Genomic DNA, 21136 nt, shown 5'->3' on the forward strand with positions numbered 1-21136 from the left:
TGGCCACACAAGGGTCATGGCAGGGTTTGTTTTTAATGGGATCTTTTAAATAGTGCTTTCAGGGCTATTTTGGAACAAAATAAAAGAGTCTATAGCACTGAAGTGCTTTGAATAACATAAGGTTTAGTGCTTACTGTACAATGACCCTACTGTACAATGACCCTTTTTAACTAGTGGCTGTTTGCTGAAGGACTCTCACTAGTGCACATTATTTGTTATCTACGTCGCTGATTTTCATTTCTCTACCTTTAATGTGTATTTTCTAGTGGGTGCAATAGGTATGCTTTTGTATTATTGTACATTGTTGTATACCTCACCTAGCAGGCTTTTAAGATACAGAGTGAGTAAAAAATGTAACAAATGAAAAAAAAATGAAGGAAATGAAACATCACCAATCTCTACCGTATCCCATTTTTCCTAGGACCCACAATAGTCTTGACAACACGCATGGATATTGTTTATTTATTCTTCAAATGTATTTTTCACTATATACCTATAGCACTCTAAAGTACAATAGAAAGCAAACAACATAATAACATCACACAAAAGCACAACCCATAACAAACATCAAACAGTTTAAAATAGTCCTTAGCATCTAAAACTAAAAACATAATTCTGGTTTAAATTATTCATTCCTTAACCCCCGACCACCCTAGAGTTATGCAACAGCAATGCATCTCAGACCTCTCCTAATCCTTCCCAACCCAGCTAGGCTCCCTAGTTCCTCACCAACACCGTACAGAGTTACAAATCTCCACAGCCTTTACCCCCCAGTAGTCCAGAATCCCTAGGAGGGGGTTCTCATCCTACCAGTACCCTCTCATTTCATCAGTCCCATCCTCCACGACCACCAATCAAATCTCCCAAAATTAATCAGGGAAAGCTCTCTCAAAAAGGGAAGTTTCAACTTGTTTTCTGAATGGTAAACACTAGAAGGGATCAGCCACGTGCCCATCTGTAAAAGGTTCCCTGAACATGGCACCCGACATCTAAATGCTCATGGAAACCAGGCACCTGACGTGTTATGGGGATTACAGACATCCAAGATCTCAGCTAGGCACGGCTTTTTAGACCGATTCTCCCTACGTGGTCACTTTTAAATCATTCACGCACGGCCATGTTAAAGGATCAACACGTACAAAGTGTCGGGAGCATAACCCCTGAAGAAAAGCACTGGAGTCGCACAGGCAAATTGCGCTGGCAGCCTGTACTTTCTAAATACACCTGCTACAGAATAAACTTTCGCAGAATCTTTGGACACGCATTTTGGGGTAAATTTTCAAAAGGTACGGGCGGGCGTCCATGTGCACTCGCTACCCGGCGGGCGCACATGGATGCCTGATTTTATAACATGCGTGGCAGGTGCGCGCAGGTTATGAAATTGGGGGTCGGCGCACGAGCAAAGGGGGGTGCCCAATTGTGCACCCTGCGCACGCCGATGCCCATGGCCTTCACACGGCCTAATATTTCTACCCCTTCTCCTAACCCTATCCTAAACCCCCCCTGACCTCTGTTTTACCTTCTGTGCCTGCCTCTGGGCAGGTGCAGGTTGCACGCGGTCACTGTGCCGGGAGCCTCTGACCCCACCCTGCCCCCGGACTGCCCCGCCCCTTTTTCGAAGACCCGGCGTGCGTAGGCTTTTTAAAATCCAGCTCTTTGGATACCATTTTCAAGCAAAGTGATTGTACGTCAACTTTGCTAGAAATATTTATGGTGTGACAAGCAATTTTAGTTCAAGGCACAAGAGAAGAGAAAGCCTAGAACACATTTTAAAAATTAGATGCTACTAAATATGTGGCAATTTAACCCTATGGCAAAAACCTCAACACTCTTCCAGAAAAGTTCAGTTCCACATTTTGTGGGGTTTTTTCTTTTTGCCTCTTCACCTATAACAATGGTTAGGGGCTTTAAACATACCAAAACTGAAATCTGCTATGGGTAGGTCAACGCTGTCCCCACGGCAATGGTACTGAACTGCAGGGACCAATTTATTTTATTTTTTATATATATATATATATATATATAAATTATTTTTTTTTTAAGCAGAGTTAACTAAGAGTCAAGAGTCAGAGAGCACCTCTGTGTCTGCCTCCTCCTTCTCATTTGCTTTTTATGCTCCAACCCAAATTATTTCAGAAGTGACAGTGGCTCAGGACCCTGCTCCCTAGAATAAGAAGTGCTCTCAGAGTTCAGTCATCGTTAAAGTTTGCTGTAAGGAGGCACTGCTGCTTTCAAACTCTCCTTGGTCCTTTCACCTTATGTCTCTTCATTTCTCTCCCAGTGTCACTGGTTTTCCTCCCTTTTGGTACAATGTTCCTAACCTCACCCAATATGTCTTCCTTGGGGGTTTTTTTTTTGTTTGTTTGTTTGTTTTTGGGGGTTTTTTTTACTTCCCCTTCCATTTCAAGCTTTTCTTTCCCTTCCTCTCTCTCGAGAGTGCGCGAGAAGAGCGTTTCTCATCCATCTTCTTTAAGCTGGACTCCAGAACATTCCGGGGCCTCTCGCTGTGCCCTGGCTCGTCCTGCCTGTGCCTGCAGCTGTCGCGCCGTGGAGGGGGTTCAGACGGAAAGTTATACAGGTTCCAACCCTTTCCTTCTTAGCTTGGGGGTGGGAGTTTGCATCTGCAAGAAGACCTTTTTATTTTTATTTATTTATTTTTTTCATCTTTTGATAAAAACTTGGCTCCCAGAAAGCAGAGTATCACCTCCGGACTCCATTCCACTGACTTGTGGTAGCCTAAAACAAACAGCCCAGATAACAGCCATACAGACGTGATTATGGCAAACTGAAAAAAAAAACAAAAACCAGAGAGAGCTATAACAGATTTGAAAAGCAGCATTAGCATGTAAAATCTTCACAAAAGCTTCCTGTCTTTTTTTCGGCCTCAATTTCGGCTTTTTCTTTGTAGGAGTCCTAATCAATTCTGTTTCTTATGCTGGTGTGCGTCTTCAGTCATGAGCATGCCTCTTTTTAAAAAGAGATTAAAAATGAGCAAACATTTTCCAACCTGAGTCTACCTTTTGAATGTTCACGTTACAAGCGTCCTAGGTAAGCATCAGGGCAGTGCACGGATGAGCTCCTGGAAAGGATCAGCCCAGGAGCAAGAGAGAGACTCATCATGGTGCAAAGTGGTTAGGTAGGAAGAGATTCAAACACTTGCGTTTTTGGCTAGCATTGCTACTGTAAGATGAAAGTGGAAAATTCAGTTACCAGGTAACAAGCTTTGTGTCAAACATATGTCAGTAAATATGAATATTACAGCAGCACTGCTTATCAGTCCTGGGTTTTTTTTGTTTTTTTTAATTATACCTCTTTTGTTCACAGCTTGTGAAAGATCAGTGTGTGTGGCTAAAGTTAGATTCTGTGTGAGAGAGTCAGTAAAATACCATAATAGCAATAGCGAATTACAGAAGACTTTACAGGTGAAAAAAAAAAAAAAGAAAATACAATACCAGCACTTCTTACAATGTATTTGAAACCAGTTTTAAATACGTTCCACGATTAAGAGAAATCATTTTGAAGCTTAAAGTAAAAAACCTGTTTCCAAATTCACTGGCAGGGAATATTTTAAAACTCCCATCCTACAGGAACTAAAGACCACCAGGTTCGACCTTGGGTTTTATTAATCACAACTTAAGTTGGCTTTGGAGCTTTTTTGGTTTGGTGGAGGGGGGGGGGGGGAAGAGGGGGTTCATTTGTAACTGTACCTCCTGGAGGGTGGCTTGCGAAGCCCTTACTGCCATTTCCCCCCCCCCCCCCACCTGTACCCTAGCCCCTCTCTCTCTGTCCCACCTCCTCCTCCTCCTGCAGCAGGCCTAGCTCACGCTCTCCACTTCTCCAGCCTTCACATCAAAACCGCATCCTTTCCTTCCATGCACTATTCACACTCCTGGCAGCTTTCTGGTTCTGCTCACCCAGAGATTAGCGCGGGTGGGGGGGCACAGTAAGGACTTTTTCTCTTCCCCCCCCCCCCACAGAGAACTAGTTTCTTCTTAACTAAAATTCGGAACTGGATAGTTTCCAACCTCTGATGTGGCTGTTTTGATTTTCTGGCTCAGCGTCGCTCTCTGCATTTTCTTCCCGTGTCTCTATTCTTTTTTTTTTTGTTTGTTTTGTTTTCTGATTCTCTCCGTCCTCCTCTTCAGTTTCAGCTCTCTCTCTTCCTTCTCTCCTCTTTCCTTCAGCAACAGATATTTTAATATTTTCTCTTCCTTTTTCTATCCTCTTCTACTGCTTTTTCCTTCTGCATTCTCTCCTCCTTTATCTTCCTGCCCTCCCACTCTCTCCTCCCCTTGCTAGCCCCTCTTCCTCTCCCTTCTCTTTAACTACTCTTGCTCCCTTTCTCTTCCCATCCTTGCTCTCCGCTCCCACCCACCCCTTCGCCAAGTCTTGAACTCCCCTCTCACACACACAAATATTTCTCCCCCCTTCTTTTGCTCTTTCCTCTCACTACCCCCCCTACACACACACACACACACACACACACACACACACACAGTCACTCTCTCTCTCTCTTTCTTTTCCTTAACCCCCTTGGTCACTGCTGTCACTTTAAGAGCTGAAACAACAAGAGGGAGCGGCAAGGGAAGGAACTTGCTAAGGGAGTGCCGACGTTGCTCTCCCCTCCCCCCCTTCACTGCTGATTGGTTTATTCTACTAACCAGAGCCAATCAAAGGGAAAGGCGAGGAAGCAACTGCAGGCCGAGAGGCTCTCCCCACTGCATCCTGCCTGCCTGGGCTGCTGTCCTAGTCCCTGCTCCTTGTCATCATACATTAAGCAAAAAAAGAAGACAGCCAAGCTGGGGAGAAAAGGGTGACCTTTAGGACCCAGAAATCCTGAGTGCCCTCCCAAAGACCCAGAGGCTCCGGGTCAAACCCGGAGAGTTCCCAGGTCCAACAATTCCGGTGTGGGCCAGCAGAACACCCTAAACATTCACGGGAGGGTTGCTGCTCACTGATGTAGGAGTTAAAAGAACAGGAGATGACAGTCAAGAAAATGCTCATTTCATTACACTCCTGCAGCCAGGACCTATGGGATAGCATGGCAGTACCTTAAAGGTGGGGTACACAGCAGCTCTCAGATGCAACATCCGTTGATGCCCATTTGCCCGGCTTTGCAGTTTCTTAAAAGGTCTGACTGGAATGCCAAGTTGCAGCTTTGCATGCGAAATCCATGAAAACGTAAGCCTTCTTCATATATGATGCAGACACTGCTTCAATTCAGTCTGCTTAAAAGGAAGCCATCACCTTTTTGTATGCCCTCAAAGTATAAACTCTCATCTCAAGATGAAAGTTTTAGAAGCCGGGAGGCCCCTCTTACACGTGCCATACAAAATGGATAATTATTCGGGTTTCCTGGAGAACGTCATCTTTTTCAGGTAAACACTAAATACCCAAACGAAGGCCGGAGATTGGTGCACTGCATCTAAGGATTCTTGGATCAATGGACACAAACGGAAAAAAATGTCGTGGCTAACGTGGAAAGGAAAAATTAACCTTAAGAGCACCAAAGATCACCACCTTGTCTTGAAAAAGAATGCAGTAAAAGGTGGAACTGAGGCAAGAGTTATCAAACCGCTCTCCCACTTGTCTGGCTGCGCAAGTTGCATCCAAAACTACTCCCTTAAGCAGTAACTTTCAAAGTGACACGTGTGCGCACGTTTGGCGGCACACGCCCATGGACGCGACAATTTTAGAACATGCGCGCGTTTATGCATGTATGTTACGAAATCAGCTACCCGCGCGTACATGCGCACACGATTTTATTTCAACATGCGCAAGTACACGCAAATACCATCTCAAGTGTGTAAGCGAGGGGGAATTTAGTAGGTGCGCGCGGCGACGCCAATACCCGTTTCCCCAGAACTTCCATACCATACTCCCCTAGCTAGCCTACCTCGACCCTTAAAACCCCGCTGACTAGGCAAGATTCTTTTTTATGTTTCTACTTAACACGCCATCCACAGCTGAAGCACTTGCGCACTGGTGTCACTGGGAAAATCAAGAACAGCCATGCCCGGCCAAGACCACGACAGACCCTCTCTCCCATTCACTCCCTTCCCTGAGATTCACCTCTCATTCCTACTCACCCTTTTGTTCCCTCATTCTTACCTCTTCTCTTCATTCTGTCACTCAGTCACTCCCATTCACACCCTTCTCACCGTCAGTCTTTCCCTCCCTCCCATTTAACTCCTGTCACTCACCCTCTCTCGCTCCCTCCCATTCACTATCTTTCCTCCCCTCTGTCACTCACCCCTCACTCCTACTCACACTCCTTTGTTCCCTCATACTCACTCCTTCCCTTCAGTCTGGCACTCACTCCCCCCTCCCATTAACTGCCTCCTCACCCCTCAGTCATTTATTCCCGCCCATCATTCCCTTTCCTTCCCTCTCAGTTATTCTCCACCCTTACCCTCATCCTCTTCCCTCTCCTAACTCTCACTACCCCACTTTCTTTCCCTAGCTTAGTTAATCATATCCCTTCCCTTTCAGTTACCAGGGCCATATGATTTCCTCCCCAGCTAGATGCCGGAAACTCATTCGCAGGTTACTATCATGTCCACCGCTGCTCAGGACCTGTCCTTGCTATGATGGATGGGAATCTCACTAGAGCATCACCACAGGGGACTGCACACAAGGAACCTGCAGCCAACATGAGGAGGCTACTCCTCTTCCAACTGGCTTGCTGTAGATTAAGGCGCCAACTGGATCGCCAGCCCAGGCCCTATTGACCTGCCTGCCTACCTTTCCCCAATATACTGATGTTATTGGCTTGTTAAAAAGGCAACAATCACATCTCCAGTGCAGACTGCCATGCTGTGCCAATGCTGACGCAACCGCCCTCACGCATACCCCCACCCCCTACTGGGTCTTGATGTTATCCTTAAGGGCTGGACCCAACATTGCGCATTTCAGCGCATATTCAAAAGCAATTATTTTGGGCCTTTAATTATGATGTTGGGTGCTTGGAAGACTGAAGGAACATTGAGAGATGCACCTAATATAATTTCAAAAATGGATACCAGGCCAGACAAAAGGTGATGATGGGCAGTAGTTTGCCCACCCCTACACAAAGGTATATATATTAGGTCCTTAAGTCTCAAGTTTCATCTCATAAGGATTTCAACATGGCTTTTGGTATAGACCCTGCACCATTTTGATAGCTTCTCTCTGGAGAGACTCCAGCTTATCTAGATCCTTTCGGAAGCATGACTTCAAGTGGCCACACTATTCTAGATGAGGTCTCACCATCATCCTGCACAGAGGTATTATCATCTTCTTTTTTTCTACTAGTTATATCTCTTCCCATGCGTCTAAGCATCACTTTGCCTCTGGCTGCCGCCTTATCACAGTGTTTCGCTCCCCTGAAAATCACACAAAAGCCTCTCTCCTGGGCAGTAGGCCTCAGTATTTCAACCCCCACTATGAGCCACTCCCTTGGGTTTCTGCAGGATTACGCACTTTTTTTGCACTGAATTTTAACTGCCAAGTACCTGACATTCATTATGTTTTTTTTAAATCAATTCTCATTCTAAAAATAAAGATAAATTGAATTCATAGGTTTAACTGAATACTCCTTCAGAGCAATGAATCACAACCCAGTCCTCAGGACACATCCAGTCAGTCAGATTTTCAGAACATCCAGGATGAAAATGCATCATACATCTAATATTAAAAATATAAATCACATGAACCCCTCCCAGGGGGTAATTTTGTAACAGTTTGCATAAATTAGATAGCAAACGTATACATAATTTACACCGATTTTCAAAGGAAAAAGTATGCATGCACTTTCTCTTTTGAAAATTATCCCCCTGAACTACCTGTACACGATTATACCTGCTAAACTGTGTGCAGACATTTTTGGGGAAGGTTTACATACATACTTCTGAAAATGCAAAAAGTACAAATCCCTCCCTGGGAACACCTCCACTCGGTCCAAGCAAACTTGAATGTAAAACATGACATATGTAAGATTACCCACATATCGGGCAAGCCATATTGTAAATGACCATTTCTATGCTTAAAACAAGGTTATACCCGCAAAGTTTCTTTCAAAAATGACCCTTATGGTGTACTAACATGCAGAGGTAGAGTCTAGGCCCTGAAATAAAAAAAATCCCAAACTTGGCTGATCAAGGCTTTTGAGGCCCTGATATGTCAAGCCTTTGTATCACAGAGCAAACAGTTTTCATACAACATAATACCTTAACTGGTGGGAGCCTTCCTTACCCCAACTTTATCAGAATATCACTCAGTTAAAAAAGGGAAGTTCCTCTCAACATGCAGAACAATTGTTTTGATAAACTATGGCGACAAATGTTCTTCAATATCTGTATCTACTGCTACTCTGAAAGGTTCTTCAACCTTAGAATCCAGTAACTCTGTAAACCAAAGCCAACTCAAACAAAAGGTGCCACTGGCAATGTTCCCTCAAAGTTTTGAAAGACTGCACGTGCAAATGTTTCTTTTTGTGTAACTTTTTATAAGCCAAATTCAAATTTGTATGCTACAAGCCAGTATAATGCAAATAACACCGGTATTTCTGGTATGCGCTATGTTTTGCTATGCTCACAGCTTAGAGGGAACAGTGGCCACCAGCATTGTCTCTGCTTTGCAAGATAGCAAGTTTGCTTGCCTGTAAATAGGGTTCTACATAGACAGCAAAATGAATTACGTGTGGATGTTGTCATCTGATGGCACCAACATAGACCCAGCTCTCAGAACTCAGAAAAACTTTAATCGAGCATGCATGGGACTCCTGGACTTATGTACCAAAGCACCCCAGTCCAATACAGCTGACAGCTCCTTGGCAGGCCACACCGAATTCTGAGCTCTGCACCAAGGTCCCAGATGCTGCCCTGATCAGCCCCAGGGGTTGGGTAAAACAAATGACTGAGTGCTATGGGAATCTTCTGTACCACACAGGATGAAGGAACCTGTGCCAACGAAGCTATCTCTCACCTCAGCGTTGAGGAGAGACCCGGCAGAACCTGTGGTGACGCTTTCTTTGGCTTCGAGGGAGGGAACGGCCTTAAAAGGAGTGCCTCACGTTATCTGGGTGATTTTCTTGGCATCTCTTCCAGAGTTTCTGCACCATTCAGCCCCCTGACCTGAGATAGATCTGGGAACCAGAGCCATTGGGGAGGGGAAGCCTTCCCTTGCATACAAGATCAAGATGGGGAGGATTCTCGCCTAGACACACAGTGCTTCAAGAGCCCAACTCTTCACTCCTAGACAAGGCATGGCTTTGCTGTTGAGCCCCGTATAAAGGCTTAGGGATCTTACTCGCCAGAACCCTTCCAGGCATGGTTCTGCTGCACCCTAAGGGACATCGGACCACAACTGTATCAGCTGAAGAACTCATGGTCTAAACCCAGGCAGCAATGGCACAGGGCGTGCATATCTGTAATGGTCATCTGGCACCCACAGATGCAAACCTTGAAATCACTGAGCATGGGCTTTATGGCCTTGGACGTCTCCATCATTCTTTTTTTTTTTTTTCTCTTTTTAAAGAAATGAAAAGTTCCATTTGAGGGGATGCAGAGACAAGAGCAAGATAACTGAAAAGCAAAAAGACACTAACAAAGCATAATGTCAAAAGTTGATAAAAATGTGAGAGAGAGAAAAAGAGAGACTGGAGACACAGTAGCTCAGACGAAGAAAGACGGAGGGGTTCACAAAGAAGTGCATGCATGGGAACTCTGGCACATGCTCAGTGAAGTCTTTACTGAGTTCTGAGAGCTGATCTGTGTCGGCACCCTCAGACGACGTCACCCACGCATAATGGCTAATTCATGCCCGCTTCTCATGTTTGCTAATATTAGACGGCAACACTGCTCATGCAGGAAGAATATAACAAAAAGTTATTTTTTTTCTGATCTCAGATGAATGCATCCATAGTCACTGTCCTGTCACTCTTGAAAGAACCAAAGAACCTCGGAAATATCATGCTGTGGCCAAGGTCATCAGGTCTATGACTAGGTGCCCCCTTTGAGCATAAAGGAATTACAAATTCTCATCTTCAGATCCCATTTTGGCAAGGTCATTGTTGCTCTGCTCAACCAGTCAGTCAGTCAGTCAGTCAGTCTACACCTTCAGATGTCCTGCAATGTGAAATTTTTTTTATTTATTTAGATATTTTATACACCGTCGTTCCATATAAAAGATCACAACGGTTTACAAAAAAGTTACATTTATAACTATAGATCAACAAATAATGCCAGTTACAGAGGTAGTAATCATAAACGGGCAGTAACATCTATCAAATGAAATGAAATGTTCCAATACATATTAACTAAAATTCTCAAGTTCAACAGGTTCGCTCATATCAGTTCCTGGAATGTCTCCTGGCTAATCCTGAAATGCCTTGTGCCACATTTCTCTTTAAACATTTTATATCGTCCTGTTTTGCCTAATTAGAGTCTGACCCACTTGAGTTGGATCTGAATACGAAAACCTGTTACCCTCATTTCCATGAACCACAAAAAAGTGCACAAACGTGGCTCAAACATTTCCAGAACATCCAGATAAAGGAATGCGAAGCTCAGAGCCCCTGAGTAGCCTCCTGCTTCTGGCTCCCAAGGCTTGCACTTGCATCTCCCTACACTGTTGGAAAGTCAAATTCTTGTTTGGCTCCAGATCTGATCTTGCTATCCAGAGACAAGAATCTGTGATGTCCCTGCGCAGGCTTAACTGAAACTGTAGGTTTGTCCTGGACGCCAGCTAAGTGCATGAGTCAAAATTGGAAAGTTCTACGAAGCTCAGCCCACAGAGCTGACTCCGTGGCAGACACCATCAGTCAGAGATTCTGTAAGCGTAGATGAAAGAGATGGCGGTCATGGCGGGGGGAGGGGAGGGGGCAGTTTCACCGGAGCTCAAGGTGGTGCTACGGCCCTGACCCATTCTCAGAGATAGTGCCTTATTCTTTGGATCCCAGAGACTGCACTCCATGGGAGCTGCAGATGTAGCCCTTCCCCCGCCTGAGTCCAGCAGAAGACCAGGGGAAAATAAAATTGCACGAAACAGGAAAAAAGCAGGATGGAAAGGGCCATAATGCAACTTCCAGTTTAAATCTCCCGATCTCACCTGCACTAACCTAATAGCAGTGTCCAGAAACCAGAATGGCTCAAACTGCTATCTAATGGGAGCTTTAACGTATTCCCACTCTCTGGTTAGACGGTTAAACGAAAACTATACTCTAGTTTTATCTTTAATTAAGCGTGCACTTAACCAAGGGGTTAAAGGGGCTCTTAGGGAAGATAAGGCCATTGCAGAAAGACTAAATGAATTCTTTGCTTCTGAGGGGAGATACCAGTTCTGGAGATGGTTTTCAAGGGTGATGAGTCAGATGAACTGAACCAGATCACCGTGAACCTGGTAGATGTAGATGGCTGGTCCAAAAATTTGGAATTCATTGTCTCTCAAGATTCGAACAGAGCCAAATATAGACAGATTTTAAAAAACTGTTAAAGACCTGGTTATTTGAACAGGCTTTTACCCAAGTAAACTAATCCCTGTACTCAAGAGTCCTCCCTATAATTAAGTTTTACTAACCTTACTAAATGGTCGTTAACTAATTTTAGTTAATTTAAACTAACAATTATTTAATTTTGATTTTTACTTGTAATTAGCTTTACTGTAGTTTAGATTTTAGGGATTTTATATTTAATTGATTAATTGTTTATTTTATTGTTTATTGTTTGTTGTTTATTTTATTGCTTTAAACTGAAGAATTGTGAGTTAAGAGTTGTACTTATGTTGTAATTCTATTGCACTGTAAACCGACTTGAAATTTTTTATGAATGTCGGTATACAAAAATGTCCAAATAAATAAATAAAGAGTAGCAAACCACCTGGACCAGATGGTAGCATCCTAGAGTTCTGAAGGAACTCAAAAATGAAATTTCAGATCTATTAGTTAAAATTTGTAACCTATCATTAAAATCATCCATTGTATCTGAAGACTGGAGGGTGGCCAATGTAACCCCAATATTTAAAAAGGGCTCTAAGGGTGAGCTGGGTAACTATAGACCAGTGAGCCTGACTTCAGTGCCGGGAAAAATAGTGGAAACTATTCTAAAGATCAAAATCACAGAGCATATAGAAAGACATGGATTAATGGAACACAGACAACATGGACTTAACAAAGCAAAGTCTTGCCTCACAAATCTGCTTCATTTTTTTGAAGGGGTTAATAAACATGAACTGGTAGAAGTAATGTATTTGGATTTTCAGAAAGCGTTTGACAAAAAAGCGGGGAGTAGCTTGCTTGTTAAGGCGGTTACTACCCCAAACCAAATAAGCCTGATACTTCACTTCAATGCATATCCAGCATAGCTCTCTGCTTCAACGGCAGGGGAGAAAGTCTGATACTTCACTTTCAATGCATATCCAGCATAACTCTCTGCTTCAATGGCAGGGGGAATGAGGAAAAGTGGATCTATATACAGACAACAACCAACAAGGACTGAATTACATAGTCTGGGTAAACAAATAAGCATGGGTGTAGCTTGCTCATTGAGGCGGTTACTACCCCTAACTAATTAAGCTAGATATTTCACTTAGATACAGCTCCAATACTGCTCTCTACATTGATAGTGGGGGGTGGAAGGGAAATAGAACCAAAAGGTTACTAAGAGCCAAGAGTAACATAATTTTGAGGAAAAAAAAAGTGTGAAACTTGCTGGGCAGACTGGATGGGCCGTTTGGTCTTCTTCTGCCGTCATTTCTGTTTCTATGACAAAGAGCCTCATGAGAGGCTTCTAAGAAAACTAAAAAGTCATGGGATAGGAGGAGACATCTTTCGTGGATTACAAACTTGTTAAAAGACAGGAAACAGAGAGTAGGATTAAATGATTAATTTTCTCAGTGGAAAAAGGTTAACAATGGAGTGCTTCAGAGATCTGTACTTGGACCAGTGCTTTTCAATATATTTATAAATGATCTGGAAAGGAATACGACGAGTGAGATTATCAAATTTGCAGATGAAACAAAATTATTCCGAGTAGTTAAATCACAAGCAGAGTGTAATACATTACAGGAGGACCTTGTGAGACTGGAAGATTAGGCATCCAAATGGCAGATGAAATTTAATGTGGACAAGTGTAAGGTGTTGCATATAGGGAAAAATAACCCTTGCTGTAGTTACACGATGTTAAGTTCAATATTAGGAGCTACTACCCAGGGAAAAGATCTAGGCATCATAGTGGATAATACTTTGAAATCGTCGGCTCAGTGTGCTGCAGTAGTCAAAAAAGCAAACAGAATATTAGGAATTAACGAGAAGGGAATGGTTAACAAAAAGGAAAGTGTCATAATGCCTCTATATCACTCCATGGTGAGACCACACCTTGAATACTGTGTACAATTCTGGTCGCTGCATCTCAAAAAAGATATAGTTGCGATGGAGAAGGTACAGAGAAGGGTGACCAAAATGATAAAGGAGATGGAAAGGCTGAGGAGGTTAGGGCTGTTCAGCTTGGAGAAGAGACGGCTGAGTGGGGATATGATAGAGGTCTTTAAAATAATGAGAGGTCTTGAATGAGTAGATATGAATCACTTATTTACACTTTCGGATAACAGAAGAACTAGGGGGCACTCCATGAAGTTAGCAAGAAGCACATTTAAAACTAATCTGAGAAAATTCTTTTTCACTCAACACACAGCTAAGCTCTGGAATTATTTGCCAGAAGATGTGGTTAGTGCAGTTAGAGTAGCTGGGTTCAAAAAAGGTTTGGATAAGTTCTTGGAGGAGAAGTTCATTAACTGCTATTAATCAAGTTGACTTAGGAAATGGCCTCTGCTATTACTGGCACCAGTAGCATGGGATCTTCATATGGCCTGGTTTGGCCTCTGTTGGAAACAGGATGCTGGGCTTGAGGGACCCTTGGTCTGAGCCAGCATGGCAATTTCTTATGTTAAGCAAGCTGCTGCTCATGCACATGAATTTTACCACTGCATATTAGCTACTGAAAGCCTACACTGTACTGATTAATCCATCTACTGAACAAGGTCCTCAAAGATGTATGTACATGCCAGACTGCAAAATGCTGCACTTGCACCACCAACAGCCAAACTCAGAGATCATGTTATACACAACTGACAATTTTATGCAGCAAAGAAAAAAAAAGATGCTGGTGTGTTTGATAGAGGAAGTAGAAGCTCGAGAAAAGCCCTAATCCAGCAATTCTGAGATCATCATCATATTTGGGATTTGGAAGGAATTTTTTCATTACTGCAAAAACTTGTTCAAGATGCACAGTGATTTCTCCTCCTTCCCAAGTTTTATCACGTAGAGAGAACTATTAGATAAAGCAGAAAAAGGATGGACCATCTGGTATTCTTCCAATCTGCGGAAAAGCTACTTAACTACGCATATCAATGTAAACTCAAAATCAGCATCCAAAATATATTCCTGTCATAGGATTATAAAACAAAACTGGACAAAAATGGCCAGGCTGGCGGCAACCCTTTACCTTGAAGATGACAGGGAACATCATATTCAATCTCTTCATGTCTTGATGGGCTAAGAAACAGGGTTCCGTCCACCAGCGGAAACTGCTCAAACACTGGAAGCACCCGGTGGCACAGTGCACAGTTCACAACATTCCTGTGGCTGGCGCTAAGTGCTGCCAGAATAAACTTACGGAGGTCCTCCCCCTGGCCCACTTGGGCGTCGTCTTCCATGCGGACATGGAAGGTGTTCAGCTTGTGCCGCGGGATGTGGGCAAGAAGCTCGGAGAGGTCGAGCCTCCGCAGAAACTGCACAGGCGCATCGAGATGGGCGGGTCTGTGGCCAGGCAATCCTGCAGCACCGTAATCGCAGTGGGGGCCCCTGAACATCCCCCCTGCTGCCAAGCTCTTCTTGTGAGGCTCCAAGTGAATGGCATTCTTTAGAAACTCTCCCAAATAACGCGAACTTCGAGGGCCGCTGAAATGCGAGGGGGAGAGGATGGAGTAGCCCAAAGGAGGGGACTGGCCAGGAGAGCCACAGGGAGATCGCAGCCCATAGGCGGCTCCACAGACTCCTTTCTCTTGAGAGTTCTGCCTGTCAACCGAGTGCCTTCGCTGGGGGTCGTAGTTCAAACCTCGCTGAGACTTGCTCGCAGCTCGACACTTTTTCCCATCATCCAGGGACTCTGACACAGATCTCCCCATGGTCTTCTCCGGGCCGGTCGTCTTCTTCTTCTTCTCGTCCTGCATGCGCTTCACCTGGTACCAGTCAGTGTCCTTCTTCAAGTGGCCCTGTCCACATCGGCAGGAGCAAAAGCGGAAGGCAAGGTCATAGCCCTTCTTAGTCCACATGTTTTGGCGGCACTGCTTTTCATTCCAGCTGCGGGCCCTGCCAATGCAGTTGAATTGCACCAGAATACTGCTCTCCCACTCATAAAAACACTGCAGGTGCATCCAGGTGCTGCATGGACAATGCTCGTTGTTGCAGGCAACCTTCTGGTAGTCATCCTTCTCCAGGTCAACAGACCTCCCCAAACTGCAAATCAATGGAGTAGCACAAGGTGCTTCTGTAGGGACAAAAACAAAAACAATGGATAATGAGATTTCAAGTCATAATACAATTTTACAAATAGTTTGCTTGGACAGATATCTTCTCGTTTCTAAAACTGAGCTTTTACTCATGTTTATTTTTAACGCCCCAGGACACCTTATCCTCAAAGTGAGAAAGATGTCCAAGCATAGCCTGTAGTGCACAATTTTAGAAGAGGACATTCATTTTTATGCCCGATGGAGACTATGCAAGGAGTGGCTGGCAGAACAGTAGAAAGGCGATGAAAGCACAGAGCAGTAAAACCTGAGGACCAGGCTAGATTTCCTTCACCAATCAATTTGTGACTCTGAGCAAAACCATTCTATCTGGGAGGCAATATTAAGGGGTGGACAAAAAAAATGTAAGTATAGGAATACATTTCCACAAGACAGTAGAATTACCCCGAGCTGGCCCAGAATATATATATATATTTTTTTTATATCATAAGAAAATGGTACAGGCCAAATATCACCAAATAATCAGTCAATGCTGCCAAATTCCTGAACTGCAGATCCCTGCCCTCACACTTTACAGGCTCCGAGAACAAGGGAATGTGTGACCATGCATAATGTGCTAAAACAAGCTGCCAATAGTTTTTAAAGTAAATACAGAATAATCACTGAAAGGAGTTCATAGATCATTAAAATATAAAATTAACTATCGTATGAATGAGGGAAACTACAGAACTGTCAACAACATTAGCAAAAGGACTGTCATGGTTTCAGCCATGCATTCTCAATTTTCCCTTCAAGTGAGCATTTAAGTTTTTGGGATAGCTATGCCAGCATCGCCAAAGCACACTGAGGCACCCCTCCAACGGCTGACGGTGGCAGAAAGCGCACCGTCATGATCTAGGATAATCAAAGCTGGGAAATCGCTTGAGTTTTATGGACCCGCCCCAGGCCTCCAGGAGAGTTTCTAGCTCCGAGGTGCATGCAGACTACTGCAGCGACCACAACCTATGCACCTAGGATCTGAAGGGCGGCAATTCCAGAAAGAAACAGAGGAGATTTTAGAAATCAGGCACTCTCAAAACAAAGAAAAGAATTAAAACGGAGGAGGCGAAGAGTCAAGCAAGAGACCAAACAATGACATGCAAAGGATGGATAAAGAGAAAAAAAGAACAAATAGGAAGAGAAATGGTGAAAAATTTAAGAAGCCAAAAAAAACCCAAAACAAACCAACGTAAATGAAATAAAGAATTCCAAATAAAAAGTACAGAATGTAAAAGAATATAACAGAAACCTGCAAGTGACTGGTGAGATGAGGGAAAACCTGGAGAAATGCACAAGAAAGAGCACAAGAGCAGAAAGATGAGTGTGAAAATGTGAAACGTGAAAAGACAAGAAAACAGAATTTGAAAAAGTTAAACATCAGTGCGTCCTATTACAGCAGGAGAGGCTGAGGAAGAAGGGAGGGAGACTGAGGAGAGGGAATACACATTTGTTTACAAAAAAATTATCTTAAAGTTAACATACAAAAAAAAATTTAGAGGGGGATAATCCCCCACCACCTTTTATTTTTTCCGCCTGCAAGTTTCCTCCTGCTCCTTTGCACTTCCAATGTAATCACCATGGGTTAAGGTACTGCACGTATTCATTCGTAGCTACCAAAGCCTTTTTCCTCATCCCACCAAGCCCAGCCACGGGAGGGACAATCTTCCGTCTGAAAGCAGAAACAGCAGTTCCCTCTAGATGCTGGCCCGATACAGACCTGTGTAAAAGAAGGTCCAAGAAACACGGAATATGATGGCAGATCCATCCAGTCTGCCCAGTTTCCCGCCAGATCTACTGCCACGGACCCCTTGGCTTATCTTTCACTTCTGTGCAGTTCAGCGACCTCTGTGCTTTAATCCGTGCTTTCTTGAATTCCATTTCTGCTTTTATCTCCACCACTAGGAGGTCATCTCTGGTAGCAGTCATCTTTTCTGATGCTGCTTCTAAAAATCTACCCCTTTGAAGCCTCATACTGCGACCTGTGCTTCTACAGAACTCTGTCCTGAAAAGCTGGTTTGTTTATACTTTATTTATCCTGTTGTGCGTGTCAATGTCTCTATCGTATCTCCCTCTCTCCTCTCAGATATATACATTTAGTTCCTTAATTCTCATCTGATATGGCTTTTGGTACCAACTCTGTACTGTTTTGATTGCGTGACCATGTCCTTTTTGTAGTTATGTCCAAGGAACTGGATACCCTAATCTAGGTGAAGTCTCAAATGACCTGTACCTCCTTATTTTTTCTGCTGGTCATGCCTCTCTCCGCTCGCAGCTCTGCATCCCTTTGAATCCGGCCATGGCCACCTCCTTATCAGTTTTGCTACCTTGAGATAACCGGATATGATCATTCAAGTGCCTCACCCTCCATCATGTACTGCTCACTCAGATTTCTGCACCTCCAAATCCAGGATTATGCACTTTTTTTTTTTAATGAACCTTAACTTCCAAACACTTAACCACGACTTGGGCTTTTTTTTTAAGCTCATGTCTCATTCTGTTTACCTTCTCTGAGGTGTTCATTTTATTGTTCAGATCCACGTACAGAAGGAGTATCAGCGTGAGAATGAAATCCGGCTAAACCGAATGTGGGGAAACTGAAAGAGCTGAAATTGTATGCTTTGTTCATATAATTAACATACGCTACACATACAAACTGAGCCTAGTGTCAAAACACAAGGTTTCCTCAAATTTCGGTGCATAACAGGGTGATGGAACTGTTGGCTGCTGCAGCCGTGAGGGCGGTGTGAAAAGAGAGACAGCACCTGGGGAAGGATTCAGCTCGGGAGGGGGCGGGGCTGGGGGAGGAAAGAATGCGTCAGGCCAGGACAGGGCCAGAGAGAGCAGGAATCAGGCCCGTGCCAGCTAAGAAAAGTAGGCCCCTATGTAAGGTTCTGATCTGATACTTAATAAGAGAAATCGTGTTCTAAATTTCCCAAATAATTTTTATTTATTTAAGAAGGCTTTACGAGCTTTTTTGTTAGCAAATTCTTCAATTACAATAAAAAATTTTATTTATACATTTAGCTTTTTTTTCTTTTTAATTTTGCCCAACAAAAGTAGGCCCCTTGAACATTGTAGGCCCTAGCCAAATGGCCATGCTGGCACCCCTCTCTCTCCTGGAGTGGGCCAGGAGAGATGGAAGGTGTCAGAGGCAGCTGCTCTGTACCAGCAAGAGAAAACAAGATTACTAGTTTCCCCACTGTTGTTCGGCAAATGGCAAATTCTGCAGCAGAAAACAAATCCCACGGCGAATGTTGGCCCATAAGGAAGGGAAGCAGGACCACCACAAGGGGGCGGGCAAGAAAGGGAACCGCCCTGATGCCAGGCCATCCTTTGGAGTCAGTCCGCCAGTCTGCCAGCCCGCAAGGGAAGCACAGTACTGAAAGCAACTCCTGCCAGAGGTTCAGATTTGTCCAGTGACTTCCCTGGAAGGAAGGAGAGAAGAGACAGGGAAGGAGGCAAAGATGGGAAGAGGCCACAAGACGAGGGAAGAGAGTAGTCAGAGAGGGACAGGGCTGGGTAAGAGGGAGGCAGCCCTTAAGAAGAGAGATTAAGGCATTGGAGAGAAAATGCTGAGAAAGATGGGATCTAGGCGTCATAGTGGATAATATATTGAAATATTCGTCCCAGTGTGCTGCGACAATCAAAAAAAGCACACAAAAAATGTTAGGAATTATTAGGAAGGGAATGGAAAATAAAACGGAGGATGTCACAATGCCTCTGATTGCTCCATGGTGAGACCGCACCTTGAATACTGTGTACAATTCTGGTCGCCGCATCTCAAAAAAGATACAGCTGCACTGGATAAAGTGCAGAGAAGGGCAACCAAAGTGATAAGGGGCTTGGAACTGCTGCCCTATGAGGAAAGGCTAAAGAAGTTAGGGATGTTCAGTTTGGAGAAGAGACGGCTGAGGGGGGATATGATAGTCTACAAAATCATGAAAGGACGTGAACAAGTTAATGTAAATCGGTTATTTACTCTCTCAGATAATAAAAGGACCAGGGGACACTCCATGAAGTTAGCAAGTAGCTCATTTAAAACAAACCAAAGAATATTCTTTTTCACTCAGCGCTTAGTTAAACTGTGGAATTCATTGCCAGGTTTAAGCAGTTAGTGTTACTGGGTTTAATTAATTAATAAGCAATAGTAGCTTGTGATCTATAAGCAATAATTAATAAGCAATAGTATCTTATGTGATAAGATAAAATGTGATCTATAAGCAATTAATTAATAAGCAATAGTAGCATGTAAGAATGCTTTAAAAACACTGTACATTGTAGTTATTATATTATAGTTGTATTTATTTATTTATTATTATACCAATCAGTTTTATCTATAGTTACTGTTACTGTATTGCATATGATACCCCTTTTTTTAGTTCTCATCCTTAAAACTTTTCTAATTGTTATCACACCTTTCCCCATTACTTTTCATTTGTTACTTGTTTTCGACTGTTACTTGTAAGGGCCCTGCCCAAAGTTATTTGTTTTATGTAAACTGATACGATGTGTGAACGGCTATCGGTATAGAAGAGACTTTAAATAAATAAATCTATCTAATGTTTGGGTACTTGCCAGGTTCTTGTGGCCTTGTTTGGCCTCTGTTGGAAGCAGGATGCTGGGCTTGATGGACCCTTGGCTGACCCAGCATGGCATGTTCTTATGTTCTTATGCAAGTGAACCAAGGGAGTAACATGGACAGTCGCAGCCATGTGTCCCAAGAGTTGCCACTCACACACAGGAGCAAAAATTACACTCAGCAACTATAGTTCAACAAATATAAGTGCAAAAATAGTTTTTTCTGGTCACGACTTCAACATAATATTTTTATTCATCAATACAGCAACTCCTTCATAGTAATCACTAGTTTGTGGCGCCAAAAAGGGGAGGGAATCTTGCGACCACCTTGGTCAGAAGGGAAAAAAATAGATATATACCCTTGACACCGTCTCTCCGGCTGGGTTGAATGCTGAACTCGAGTGGCATTATTTTCTCTGGTATCTCATACGTCATGGTCTTTCTTAACTGTGATTGGTTGGGAAAATCCCCATCAGCCTCGAGGGCACTTTTTGGCGCCACAATTGAGGGTTTAAATGGCTGTCAATGTCACATATCTAAGGTGCTCCTATACTAAAAATTTGGTTTTACCAACAAAGGTATGTTTCCTGTTTTTGATTTACAACATGATATTGTTACGCCTGGTTGCCCGATAATATTCTGGTCAATGTTTGTGTGTTTGTGTTATTACAGATGGTCTTGTTGTAAAAATTGCACCCGCCCCCCGAAGCAGCCGGACGGGCGAAACACAGTCCGTGTCGGGGGACTGCTATACAAACTAGTGATTACTATGAAGGAGTTGCCGTATTGATGAATAAAAATATTATATTGAAGTCGTGACCAGCAAAGACTATTTTTGCACTTGTATTTGTTGAACCAAGAGTTGCCACAACATGCGACAAGCTGAAATCTGCTGGCTCTGTTAGACCACTCCTACAATGGACACCAATGTGAGCGCCCGGTCGTGGGGAAGGTATGTTTGGGCCTGAGCCGTGTCCAAAAGGACGCCAATGAAGTTTAACTGAGGCGATGGGTCGAG

The 21136-nt window shown here is 43.5% G+C and overlaps 1 protein-coding gene across 2 annotated transcripts in view; it reads right to left on the reverse strand.

Annotated features, from left to right (window-relative positions):
- The window catches only part of HECA (hdc homolog, cell cycle regulator), a 106864-nt gene that overhangs the window by 36836 nt on the left and 48892 nt on the right, over positions 1-21136 (reverse strand). Inside the window, exons 2-3 of one of the 2 annotated variants that reach the window (XM_029596461.1) lie at positions 14478-15521; positions 1727-2785 (exon numbers count right to left, since the gene is read on the reverse strand). In XM_029596461.1, the coding sequence (XP_029452321.1) occupies positions 2661-2785; positions 14478-15521 (1169 nt within the window). In that variant the 3' untranslated portion in view covers positions 1727-2660. Of the gene's footprint in view, positions 1-1726; positions 2786-14477; positions 15522-21136 lie in introns of those variants that run through there. The other variant, XM_029596460.1, reaches the window with a different exon arrangement.

This window comes from Rhinatrema bivittatum, chromosome 3, assembly GCF_901001135.1.
Source record: "Rhinatrema bivittatum chromosome 3, aRhiBiv1.1, whole genome shotgun sequence".
Lineage (NCBI taxonomy): Eukaryota > Metazoa > Chordata > Amphibia > Gymnophiona > Rhinatrematidae > Rhinatrema > Rhinatrema bivittatum.